This window comes from Rhinolophus hipposideros (assembly GCF_964194185.1).
Source record: "Rhinolophus hipposideros genome assembly, chromosome: 8".
Taxonomy (NCBI): domain Eukaryota; kingdom Metazoa; phylum Chordata; class Mammalia; order Chiroptera; family Rhinolophidae; genus Rhinolophus; species Rhinolophus hipposideros.
In genome coordinates, this window is record NC_138054.1 from 95,366,029 (window position 1) to 95,378,639 (window position 12,611).

At 57.4% G+C, this 12,611-nt stretch overlaps 1 protein-coding gene across 2 annotated transcripts in view; it reads right to left on the reverse strand.

The window, feature by feature from the left end:
• TTLL10 (tubulin tyrosine ligase like 10) overlaps positions 1-12,611 on the reverse strand; it is a 46,406-nt gene that overhangs the window by 5,641 nt on the left and 28,154 nt on the right. For both annotated transcript variants that reach the window (XM_081056481.1, XM_081056482.1), the window contains exons 2-10: positions 9,324-9,389; positions 6,692-6,772; positions 6,475-6,613; positions 6,224-6,342; positions 5,988-6,117; positions 4,483-4,568; positions 3,951-4,122; positions 2,872-3,043; positions 2,257-2,397 (exon numbers count right to left, since the gene is read on the reverse strand). In XM_081056481.1, the coding sequence (XP_080912607.1) occupies positions 2,257-2,397; positions 2,872-3,043; positions 3,951-4,122; positions 4,483-4,568; positions 5,988-6,117; positions 6,224-6,342; positions 6,475-6,613; positions 6,692-6,752 (1,020 nt within the window). In that variant the 5' untranslated portion in view covers positions 6,753-6,772; positions 9,324-9,389. The remainder of the gene's footprint in view (positions 1-2,256; positions 2,398-2,871; positions 3,044-3,950; positions 4,123-4,482; positions 4,569-5,987; positions 6,118-6,223; positions 6,343-6,474; positions 6,614-6,691; positions 6,773-9,323; positions 9,390-12,611) is intronic.

The window sequence follows — 12,611 nt, forward strand, 5'->3', positions numbered from 1 at the left end:
GATAGAAGGAAAGAATAAAGACTATAGAGTGGATATATATGGAATAGAAAATAGAAAACAATAGAAAAAAATCAATGAAACCAAAAGGTGGTTATTGAAAAGATCAACAAAACTGACAAACTTTTAGCTAGATTGACCAAGAAAAAAGAAAAGAAGACTCAAATTACTAAAATCAATAAAGAAAGACCTTACATAGAGATGAAAATGATTATAACAAGGATGATAATTATTCATAGAACAATAGCATTTTAAACAAATTAGGTAACTTAGAAGAACTGGACACATTCCTAGAAAGACTAACTAATAACCCTGAGCAAAGAAGAAGTAGAATATCTGAATAACCTAGAACAACAAGATGATAATAATAATAATATTAATAATAATAATAATAATCCTTCTCAGTAGAAAAACCCAGGACAAGTGGTCCCACTGGTGACTTCTTCCAAATATTTAAAGAATTAACACTAAATTTTCACAAACTCTTCAAAAATAGAAGAGGAGGGAATGTGTCCAAAACCAGACAAACACGAGAAAAGAATACTATAGAACAATATTGTTTAAGAGTGTAGACAAAAAAACAAACAAAAAACCCTCAATGAAATACCAAACCAAATCCAGAAGCATATTTAAAGGATAATACACCATGTCTGATGGGATTTATCCCAGAAATGCAAGAGTTGTTCAATGTGTGAAAATCAATCAATGTCAACATCATACAACACATGAGTAAAATGAAGGTACAGCGTCAAAACAGTGTGATGCTGGTTCAAAGGTAGACAAACACACCAGTGGAACAGAATTGAGAGTGCAGAAATAAATGCACACACATCTGGTCAGTTGATTTTCAACAATGTGCCAAGAATGGTCTCTTTGACAAATGGTGGTGCCAGGACGTGGGATGTCCACATGCAAAAGAATGAAGTTGGACCCTTACCTCACACCCTATACAAAAATTAACTCAAAGTGGGTCTATGACCTAAATGTAAGAGCTAAACTATAAAACTTTTAGAAGAAAACATTAGTATAAGTCTTTCCAACTTTGGATTCGGCAATATGATCTCAAAAGCAAGAATAACCAAAGAGAAGATAAGTTGAACTTCATCAAAACTTAAAAGTTTTATTCAAAAATGGACAGTATCAAGAAAGTGAAAAAAGAAGTCACAGAAGAAAATATTTGCAGATCACATATCTGATAATGGTTTAGCACCCAGAAGAAATATGAGAGCTTTTTTTACGCTAATAAGGAAGAATTGACAAGGTATTTGAATAGAAATTTTTCTAAAGAAGATATACAGATAGCCGACAAACAGCAAGAAAAGATACTCAATATCATTATCATTAGGGAAATGTAAATCAAGCCCACAATGAAATACCACTTCACACCCACTTGATGACTATTGAAAAAAAGAAAAATAAAAATTGTTTGGCAAAGATATGGAAAAATTGACACCCTCATGCATTGCTGGTGGGAATATGACATACTGTGGAAAACAGTCTGGCAGTCCCTCCAAAAGTTAAACGTAAGAGTTACCATATGACCCTGCAATTCTAGTGCTAGGTATATACCCAAGAGAATTTAAAACGTACGTTTATGCAAAAACTTGGACACTCACAGCAGAATTATTCATAATAGACAAAAAGTGGAAACAACCCAAATGTCCATCAACTGTTGGCATATCCATACAATGGAATAGCATTGTATTCAATTGTGACATATCCATACAATGGAATAGTATTCAGCTGTAAAAAGAAATGCAGTACCAACAAATGCTACAACCTAGATGAATCATGAAAACATTACACTAAGTGAAAGAAGCCAGGAAAGGCCACATGTTGTATGATTCCAGCAGGGGAAGGGAACAGGGAGTGATGACTAATGGGTACTGGGTTTCTTTCAGGGAAGATGAAACGGTTCTGGAATTAGATAGTGGTGATAGTTGCACAACTTTATGAATATACTAAAACCCACTGAACTATACACTTTAAAATGGTGAGTTTTATGTCATGTGAATGATCTAAGAGAGAGAGAGATGGAGACAGCACCCAGTGGCCAGCTTCCCCCACCCAGTTTCACGCCCAGAGACACACTCTTTAGTACAGATGGTCCCTCCCACCCCTAGTACTTGGATATGGCCCGGGATGTACCTTGTGCCCAGCCCAGTACAGCCAGAAACACTGCCCGCCTCCTATATACCCTAAGGAGTCTTGACCCTTGGCCCCTCCCCCCAAGTGGGGATGGGTGAGGAGCACACAGACCGTGAAGGTGGTGAAGACCCAGTCTCGGGGGAGGCCCTTGGCTTTGCTGAAATTGTCGTTGATGTAGTGATTGAGGTGGTCCATGCTCCACACTGTGTCATCCTTCAGCAGCGTGTAGAGGGGGTTCTTCTTCTGCATGAACTGGGGGGCAGAGTGGAACCTAGAGACCATCGCCCCAGAGGCCCCAGAAGCTCCGCCCCTAGGACACTCTGCAGTGACCCTGCTGTTGAGCCCCCCTCCCCGCCACAATACCTTCTCCCACCAAGTCCTTCTCAGCTGATCCTCACAGAGGGCTCTGCGTACACTCTTCCCATGAAGAAGCTTCCATGGAGACCTCTGGCCCACAGGGGCTCTCCACTGAGGTCCTTACAGAGACCCTTGGCCCAGGCTCCTACCCCTCCCTCCACCTCATCCACACCCAGAGGGAACGGGGTGCAGGGCTCTCTGTCATTTCACCAGGATGCCCTGCATGGCTGAAGGTCCGAGGTAATGCTGACTGCAGGCCCAGGTCATCGTGGGGCCTGGACCACCTCTGGGCCTGAGTCATGTCTACAGCTGAACTCTCTGTGTTCCTGAGCAGTGATCTTGTCCCAAGGTGGTAAGAAGGGGCCTCACCTGGTTGGTCAGGTGGCCGCTGAGGTCTCTGGAATGGGGATCGTAAAGGCTGAGGGTGAGGCGAGCATACCCGTGGCCAAAGAAGACCATGTAGGGCATGGCACAGGCAATGAGCAGGTAGGAGCGCACGTCAAACTTCTTCCCGTCCAGCAGCAGAGGGTTCTGGATGTACCTGGGGACCACGGGAGGGCTGAGCACGCGGCCAGCCTGGCCTGTGTCCCTTTGCCCTCACCAGGGCCAGTTCCTCAGCACTCCCGCCACCTGCCCCAGATGTGACCTGTGGGTTCCCTCCCCTGGCTGAGTGCAGTGTCCATTGGTAGGGAGACATTTCTGAGCCTGAATAGGTGAAAGAAGCGCTAGATATCAGCCCACTGTGGTGTCTGGGAGCCTCAGGCTGCAGCTCTTGCTAGGAACTGGGAGGGTGGAAGCCACCTGGGCCTTGGGCAGGGAGGATTGCCTGGAGGAGGAGGGCTGACATTGGGCCTTAAAGGGTGAGTAGCATTGGAGAGGCAGGGAGGGGTCATCCCAGGTGGATGGAACTATAGGACTACAGACTCAGAGGCTGCAGGCTGCAGCTTGGGACAGCTAAGAGCCAACGGGGGAACGGGAGAAGGGCAGCAGACAGCAACTGTGACATGGTGTGGTCCACACAGGCAGGTGGGGAGTTTCAAAGGGACCAACGGAGGGACAGTCAGCTCTGTCTGCAGACCTGAAGGCTGTGGCTGCCTGGGCAGGAGACAGGGGAGAGGCTGGCAGTAGGGACACCTGCCAAGCGTGAGCTTCCTGTAGGACAGAGGGCCAGGGCCCAGGCTGGGGGACAAACTGACCAAGCCTTCCCTGCCCACCCCCATGTCCAGGAGCCTCTGTCCCGGGAAACCATCTCCTCTGTGACCCTGACTGGATGTGACGCCTCCCCCTCTGCTAGCTAAACAGGGACCCAGCTGGGGCACAGCAGCCTTCCTAGGCCAAGGAGTCCTCTGTGGGCCACAGACCCCCACGAGCCTTCACAGGTACCCCCAGCGGGGCCCAAGATCAGCCCCACCCCCACCGACGCCCTTCGTGGTGTCCACGCCCAACACCTCTGCACAACCCGCGCCGGAGGCGCCCGGAATGGCATCTTGCGGTAGATGGGGTCGTCCTCGACGCTCTGGGTCTTGATCCGGAGGGCGGCGACTTCCTCCTGGTTCCTGAGCAGAAAAATGCCTTTGCCCTGGTTGGAGGCGGAGGGCTTGCAGATCCACATGTGGGTCTCTGCAGAGAACGCCGCCTGAGGCCACTGCGCCCCACCGCTCCCGGCCCCGCCCCCACGTCATGATCACGCCCACCAAGCATGCCCACGCCCCCCAGCCCGAAACACACCCCTCAGCTCGGACCTCGCTCGGCCATGACCACGGCCAGCTGCGGCCCCAGCGGCCCTCCCAGCCACGGCTCCGCCGCTGCCAGTCTCCAGCCTGCAGTAAGGCCTAGTCATAACCCCCCCTGACTTCGCCCACCTGGCTCCACCTTTCCCCTTCCTAACCACGCCCTCACCTCGTCGTGGCCCAGCCCTAATCACGCCCCAACCCAGAAGCCGTCTACCCAGACCAGGTCTGGCGTCCAGCGGCCTCTCACCATCAAAGAGGTTGAAGAAAGCCTCTCTCTCATCCCTGATGTCCAGACGGTACGTCTCTGGGAAAAATTCTTCCATTTTGAGGATCCTGGGAGAACAGGGGAGTGGGGAGGACACAGGGAGGGCTGTCTCCCTGCCCGCCAAGCTTGGCCTCTGCGCTAGGACCCTGACCTGGGGGGGGGGGTTGGAGGGAGAGTGGCCGCTGGGACGCCGAGTTGGGCTCGAAGGGCCCCGGTTTCCTCTAGACCCCAGCCCCTCAGCTCTCCCCTTGCCAGAGTAGCCTTTTCTGGCTCCTTGCACACCTGGCCTCTCTGCACACTGCTGGCCGCCTCCCCACAGCCTGGCCCCTCCCCCACTCTCCCCCTTCACCCCCACCTGCAGGTCGTAGACGTTTGTGAGCGGTCGTTTCAGAGCTTTGTCCCCAGGTGAGGGCAGTGCTCGCTCGCTCGCTCTCAATAGTCAGCACGGATCCCTGAGCACCCAGCCCAGGGCTAGTCCAAACCTCTTCCTCTGGCCTGGGATGCCCTTTAACCCCTTCTCATCTCCCATCAGGCCATCCTTCAATTTAGGGCAGAATGGCCCCTCCCAGCGGGGCTAAGGGCATCTACCTCTGTGGCCCCAGGCGTTCTGGGGTGGTCCACATGAGCTCCTGGAGGACAGGTGTCGCGTCCTTTCCAGATTGGTACCCCAGAGGGACACAGCCTGGCCTGAGTGTCCACTCAGTAGTGTGTGGAGAGTGGTTGGGTGGGGGGCTGGAGAGGTGGGGAGTGGGTGGCAGCTTTGAGGTGATAGGTGGGTGGTGGGATACATGGATTGTGGATGGATGGGCAGGTGGGTACACAGTCGCCTGGAGGGGAGGAGGGGAGAGCTGCTGATAGAAACACGTGGGGAGGAGGTGGGTGCCTGGACGCGCAGATGTAAAGATGGTGTCCTGGGTGACCAGGCAGGGGTGAGCTGCCTGCCTGGTGGGGGTGGACAGTTGGTTGGGTGGGTGGGCAGATGTGTCAATGGTTGGACAAATGAGTGGACACGTGGAAGATGGACACATGGACAGATGGACACGCCAAGTGGCCTAGGCATTGCTGGGTGAGTGGAGGGTGGCAGATGGACACTGTATGTGGAAGGATGTGTGGGAAATGGGAGAGGGTGGACGGTAGTGGGTGTGCTGGGCCATGAATGACTAGATGAGGGGCACCAGTGGATGGCTCTGGGGTGGGTGTGTGGAAGAACACTGCGTGGGCTGTGGGGGTAGGTGATTGGAATGGGTGACAGGTGTCTGCGGTGCAGACAGACTGTGAGTGCTTGAATGGGTCCATGGGAAGATGGGTGGGTGGACAGTTTCCATGGAGGGCGCTCAGGGCCAGGGAATGACTGACCTGTCTGCGGTGTGGGTGCACCGCCGAGGGGAGGGGCACGGGGGTTAGTGGCGTGGGCGGGCTGGCCGGTGTAGTGCAGCTGTCGCTTCCCCGGGCGGACGGGGGTGTGGCGGGTGCAAGGCCGGGCTCACCTGGCCTGGGCGCACAGCGCCACCTTCTGGATCTTGCTGGTGACGCGCGAGTACTCCCGCAGGGCGCTCAGCAGCCCGATCTTGGTGGTGAGGAGCTTGTTGTTGGGAAGCTGGTACAGCAGCTGGTTGCCTGGCACGACAAGGCCCGGGGCAGCATTGGGCGGCCCCTGCAGGGCCCCTGCCACCCGGCCAGCACGGCCTCCCCAGGAGGCCGGAGCCCCCGGCCCCCCTTCTACCTTCCCGGAAGCTGCAGTAGCTGTCCCGGCACTTGACCTCACACCACTTGAGCGTGTAGTCCTCCCGCTGGCCGTCCTGGGTACGCCGCCAGCCCTTGCTCTTGCAGTAGGAGCTGACTCTGTGGGGCAGGGGCGTCCGTGACTCTGGAAAGGGCTGTGCATGCCCGGAGGGGACAGACAACCCCAGGTAGCAGAGCCCAGGCTGGGTTTGGCCCTGGGGGCAGAGGGGCCTGGCCACGGGCCCCACTCACATTGAGGCGCCATTGGTGCCTCCGATGTAGAAGAAGGGGCCGCCCCCCGTGCTGGGCGCCTGCTTCTCTCCACCCAGCAGGCGCCTCTCCAGGGGCGTGGCCTGGGACCTGGCCGCCACAGCCTCGTCGTCCAGGAGGTCTGCAGACAGGTGGGCGGTCAGAGGCTGTGGCCTGGCCGGAGGCTTTCCCGCCCCTCCCGGCCCCTGCTGGAGCCCACCTGCATCTTGGTCCAGCTGGCTTAGCTGATGCAGGAACCCCTCTGCTTGGCTGCTCCCCATCGATCTCTCATGGGCCAAGCCTGTGAATAGGGTGGGGTCTGAGGGGGTGGCTGGGGCAGCACCCACTCAGAATCTGGCCAGAGCCCAGTCCCAGAGGGCCCCAGACTAGTCGACCATGTCCCACCCATTTCTAGCAGCCCCCAAGCGGTTCCCTCAGCCCTCTCGGCACATCTCATCCCAGGCTCAGGCCTGACCAGGGGGCCTGGGCCTGTCACGCCTCCTAGGAGACCGGGGACAGTTGCCAGCAGCATCCAGCACCAGCCTTGGAGTGGGCAGGGTCAGGGCTCCGTGCAGGGGAGGGGGCAGAATGTGAGGCTGGCGCTGGGGGCAGATATGGTGCAGGCATGTGCCCAGGAGGGTGGGGGTCACAATGTCCATAATGACATCATGGGTGACCCATGTCAGGCCAGGCTAGGTGCTGGGGCAGGCAGGGTGCCAGCCAGACTGAGGACAGTGGCAGTGTCCTCTCTCAGTGCCTTTTCACACCCCAGTTCTTTGCCCATGTGGCCCCTCTCCCAGGGTTGGCTGTGTGTGCCCACCCTACCCCCCGTGAATACCTCCAGGGATGGGGTGCTTGTGCTCGGGGAAACCCTAGCCTAGGGGGTAGAGTACGTCCCCACACTACATTCACCTGATGCCCGCAGGCGGGTCCGCTGGAACCCTGCCATCCTTGACCGTTTGCCTCTCTTGGTGCTGACCTGGGTTCGAGTAGGCAGTCCCCGACAGTGGGTGAAGTGGGTGTGGCTTTGGCCCCCAGGCTTGGGGGCGTCAGATGCTGCCCCTACCCCTCTGCGGGACCTTCTGATAGTCCGTGGTCCTAGCCCTGGGACCCGGCGCACAGTCAGCCCCACTCTGCCAGGGAAGGGGCGCCTCCTGGGGTCTTGGATAAGGGTTTCCACTGGTGGCAGGCTCCTGTCTCCCTGGTGACCGTAGGGCCTAGTGCCCTTCCTGGGTGGAGGCAGGGCCGTCTCTGCATCCTGCCTGTCCCAGGCGAGGCCGCCCCTGTAGGGACTGTCTGTCTGGCGTCGCTGTGCTCCGTGGCCGACGTGCCAGCTGTAAGGACGGGCACCGTGAGGCCCTCAGGTCAGGAGGGGCCCGGTGTCTGAGGGACCGCAGGTCCTCGTGGCTGCCCTGCTCTGCCCCAGGTGGCTGCCTTGTTTGAGTCCCTTTTTGCCTGTGGCCAACTCAGGAGCATTTTGGGGGAGTTTTAGCCTTCCCCTCGAGGGTCCTTCCAGGTTTGGGGCTGCTTAGGAGGTGAGGATTGAAAGATTGAAAACACAAGCAGTGGAGAGGGAAGCACGTGGGGAGCTGGCAGGACGGAGGAGGTGTCATTCGCCAAAGGGGACAGTCACTGCAAACCAACCAGCTGATCAACAGAGAATGTTGACCAGAGAGCAAGCCCTTAGTCTCATTCCCGATGTCAGGACAGAAGCGAAAGATCCAGGAGCCAGCTCGCAGGCTGAGCCCTGTTTCCTCCGGCCCGGCCATCCGGCCCCGCCCCGGCCCCGCCCTCCGGCCCGGCCCCGCCCCGGCCCCGCCCCCTCCGGCCCCCACACAGATGGTCACGAACACGCAGATGCGTGCAGACATAGTCACACATGCATGGAGGAGGAGGAGGGGGACATCGGGTGGCTCAGAAGCCAAAGGAAACACTCCCAGAGCACACTGAGGTGGGGGTAGGACACGCCTCACCCCTGGGAGGCCAGGCGCCCTGCTCAGAGCTCTTGGAAATTAGAAATGCAACACACAGGTCAGCAGTTCAAGGCCAGGAAACGGCCCAGAAAAGAGAACACAAAGCTGGGAACAGGAGGGAGGTGGAGTTAACATGGCATCCAGAGGGCCCGCTTCTGGAACAGTGGAGGGGACCCTCGGGGACTCCTAATGTCTGTTGTCCCGTACCTCACCTGTGAGGTGGGCGTAGCAGTTTAGGCACACGGCAGGCTAACAGTGACGATGAAGAGGACACACAGCACCCGGCAGAAAAACAAGCAAATGCAGAACCAGGTCTGGGTCCCTGGGGCCGCTGGGCATGAGCGTTATCTGCGGTGCTGTGCTAGCCCGTTGTGGTCCATGGGCAACCTCTGTCACGGAGTGTGGGCTGTGGGGAGGTGGCCACATGCACAGGACGCTGCTTTTCATTATAAGCCTCGTGCCTCTCTGCGGCTTTTTGAACTGTGTACTTATTACTTTCACGAAGAATAAGGCCGAGAGTTATCTTGTCATTCAAATTAACAAAGATTAAATAAAAAAAGGCCCTGGGCAAGCCCTGTGGGGAGGGGCAGTGTCCCATGGCAGCAGGAGCTTAAGGGTGGGATGGGGCACTGGGTGGCAGCCAGGGTCCCTGCTCCCTTCTCCCTTCGCCCTTCGCCTGGTGAGCACTTTTTAGAGCCTCTGAAGAACATCATTCCAAATAGGGGCATCATTCCATGTGGGGGCAGGGGGAGGACCCAAGGCACGAGTGTGCTGGCCGGCCATGGTGGACAGCCCCGGACAGTGTGTCCAGACAGCGCGGGAGGGCTTTAAGTGAAAAACTGAACTCCATAATAAACTTTGAAACAATAAACTTTTTACCTGGTCAGGTAAAGTGACCGGCGGGAATCAGGACCCAGGTGTGATGCATGAAAGGCCCTCGTGAACCTGAAGGAAATGTCCAAGACAACGAGAAGTCGTCAGTGTTCTGCCACACACTGTCCCCCAAAATACACGTTTAGCATCATGGGATGCCATGGAGGTGCTGACATTGTCTGACGGACTGGTTGGTACCTCCTGGCCAGGGGAGAGCTGTCTGTAGGGACATAGGTCCCCACACATGTCAAGAGGCCGCTCTTCTGGGGATCCGATCTGGGACACAGACTTGGTCCTGGGCAAAGGAGCTTGCCCTGGGGGGCTGCCACCCCCAGGGGGCACATCCTTCTCTGCCACCAGGCCTGGGGGTGTGTGCCCCTCCCGCCATGGTCCTGGGGACATGGGTCCTCCCCCTGCCCTCCTCTCCCTCGGCTCCTTTCTGCTCCTGGACAGTGTCCTGAGCTGATCCGCAGGGTCCCTGGTGGCCGGGCGGGGGCACAGGACAACAGGCGCACCCTCATGCCCAGCTAGGACCCCCACTGTTGGTCCATCTGCCCCTCTCCTGCCCTACAAGCTGACATGAGCCCTCTGCCCAGGAAACAACAGTGGTGACCTGGCAACCGTCTCCCAGCAACCACTTCCCAGCAACCTGGGACCCAGTGGCCCAGAGGCAAGCAGGTGGGTGGGGAGGGACTAGGACCAAGTCGGGGAGCTGGGCCCTCCATTCTCTCCAGGATCATTTCTGAGCCTCTCAAGAGTCCCAAATCCATGCCCAGACCCAGACCCAAGCCCATGACGTTCTCTGTGTTCACTGTTCTTCAGTGCTACCTTTCTGCTCCCTCACCATAGCCCCAGCACGTGGGGTCCCCACCAAACAGTCAGTGGGGCTCCCCCAAGGGTGGGGGTGCTCACACCCAGGGTTGTACCTCTGCTGCCAAGGCCCCTCCAGAGCCTCTGTGGGTCAGTCACAAGGGTGTCCGTTTTGAGTGCCTTTACTTGCCTCTTGTAGGGCTGAATGGGGACCCCAAAACGTGTACCCACACCCTAAGGCCTGGAACCTGCACATGACGTCACTTGGGAAGAGGGTCTTTGCAGATGTGATTAAGGATCTCGAGACAGCGTCCTCCTGGATTATCTGGGGGCTCTATGTGCAGTGACCAGTGTCCTCATAAGAGGGAGGCAGAGGGACAAGAGCAGATACATGGGAGAAGCCACGTGAAGAGGGGACAGAGGTGGGAGGGATGCGGCCACCAGCCCAGGGACACCTAGAGCCCCCAAGGCGGAGACAAGCAGGAAGGCCCCTCCCCCAGAGCCTCCGGAGGGGGCGCCCCCCACCCAGCTCTGTTTCTGACTGCCTCCTGAGCTGTGAGCATGCATTTCTGCTGTTCCAGGCCACCCAGTCTGGGGCGTTTGCTTGGTGGCACTAGAGGATGTATACCCCTCTTAAAGCCCTCCTCACTTTTGAGGTTCCCAAATGGCACCCCCACTACAAGGAGGCCTCCCTGACCCCACACAGAGGCAGCTGCACCCCCAAGCTCCATGCCTGCCTGTACCTGGTGCTAGGGGCCTTCAGGGGTCAGTCCTGCTGGGCTGTGGTCTGAAACCCGCTCTGCCCTGTGGTAGCCGTAGGTCAGCCTGGAGGGGGAAGAGGGGTGGAGAGCAATGGCCAAGCCCTTGACTGAGTGGTTGGGGCATCCTGACCTTGGGAGCTGGTGGCCCTCCAGCCTGGGGCTTCTGGGGGCAACAGCGAGGGTCATTGTGGCCCCTGGTCACCTGCAGGCCACTTCTCGTCCCCGTGGTCTGAGCACCAACCCTCGGAATGCAGCGGCTGACCTCCCTTGGGAGCCTGTGCCCCTTCTACATCACTTCTTGGGGCCCAGACCCCTTGGAAGCTCCGAGGCTCCAGGGCCAGCCTAGCATCAAATGTCTGCGTGGTCCCCCCTGAATCACCTGCTCAGAGAGACCTTCCTGGGGCACCCTGCCCCGCCCCTCTGGCTCCTCTCAGGTTTGGGGGAGGCGGCCCCCTGCGTGCAGTGACACCAAGCTCAAACTTGAAAACTCTGCCTCATAACCCGAAAAACTGGACGGCGCAGTGCCGCCCAGCCATAGCCTTTCCTCACTGCGCATGTGGGCTGGGCGTCCACGTCCCCACAGCAGACGCAGCCACAGGGCAGCTGGGGGCCTCCTGGCCGTGTGTGTGCTGGAGCAGGAGCCCCCCTCTGAGCTGGGATAGGCTGGGCACCCCTCCTGCAGCAGTGATCTCCCAGGCAGGTCAGGCTCTGGCCCCATGGGGAGCTGGCACCTTTGCTGGGGCCAGGCCAAGCCTCCTGGACACTGGACCAGGAAACCCCCCTTGCTGGTCCCAGATGGCCTCTGGCCTCTGGGCCTCTCAGCTTGGCTCCTACAGGTATCTGCATGGTCCCCCCTTGGTCACCTGCTCAGACAGGCCGTCCTGGGGTGCCCTGTCCTTCCCCCTGCCTTCCTCCTGTTCTACAACTGCTGTGCAGTGTGTTTAGGAAAGACTCAGGGAGGGAGGGAGAGACCCCTGCAGCCCAACTCCAGCCCCAGAGCACTTGTGCTTATGCAGAGTCTGAGGCTCTGACCTTAGTGGGTCCTTTGCAAAGCTGTGGATCAGGACCCTGGGACCTGCTCAGAACTCTCAGGGGAAGGGAGAGGCTTTAGGGGGCAGCCTTGAGGCTGGGGGTGGGGTCAGCGCCTTTAGTTTGGTTCTGGGGACAGCTTTAGACAGAGGACATGGCAATGAACCTGTCCTGAGGAGAGCAGAATAGAGCGGGTGGGTGGCAGGCCAAAGTATGGGGTGGGGTGAAGGGTGAGGGGGCTTCATGGCACCTGGACAACGCCCCTTTCCTGACTGCCCAAGACCCAATGGGGCCCCTGATTTGAGACTTGTAGAGGGAAGGAGAGCTTTTTGCTCTAGGCTGAGGGTGGGGAGGGGACGGCCTGGGGCTCTCTGGGGGCACTCCTGGCCACGGGTACTTTTCCCCATCCTGGGGTGGAGGCTTGAGGGTCTGGGTCTGCTTCCATCTTGTCCTCCTGAGGACCCCCTCCCTGGTACAGGTGGGGCGTGAAGGATGAGGTCACCTTACTGGAGAGGGCTCGGGGTGGGACTGACTGCACCCCCATCTCTTCTGGCCCAGTGGCAGTGCCAGCAGCATTGTGGCTGCACCATATGTTGGCAGACCCTCAGTGTGGGGCCCTCGGGGCTGCTGTGGGGGTGGGCTGTGCCCTGACAGCCCCACCACCTGTGCACTTGAGATAAACAGAAGCCAGCTG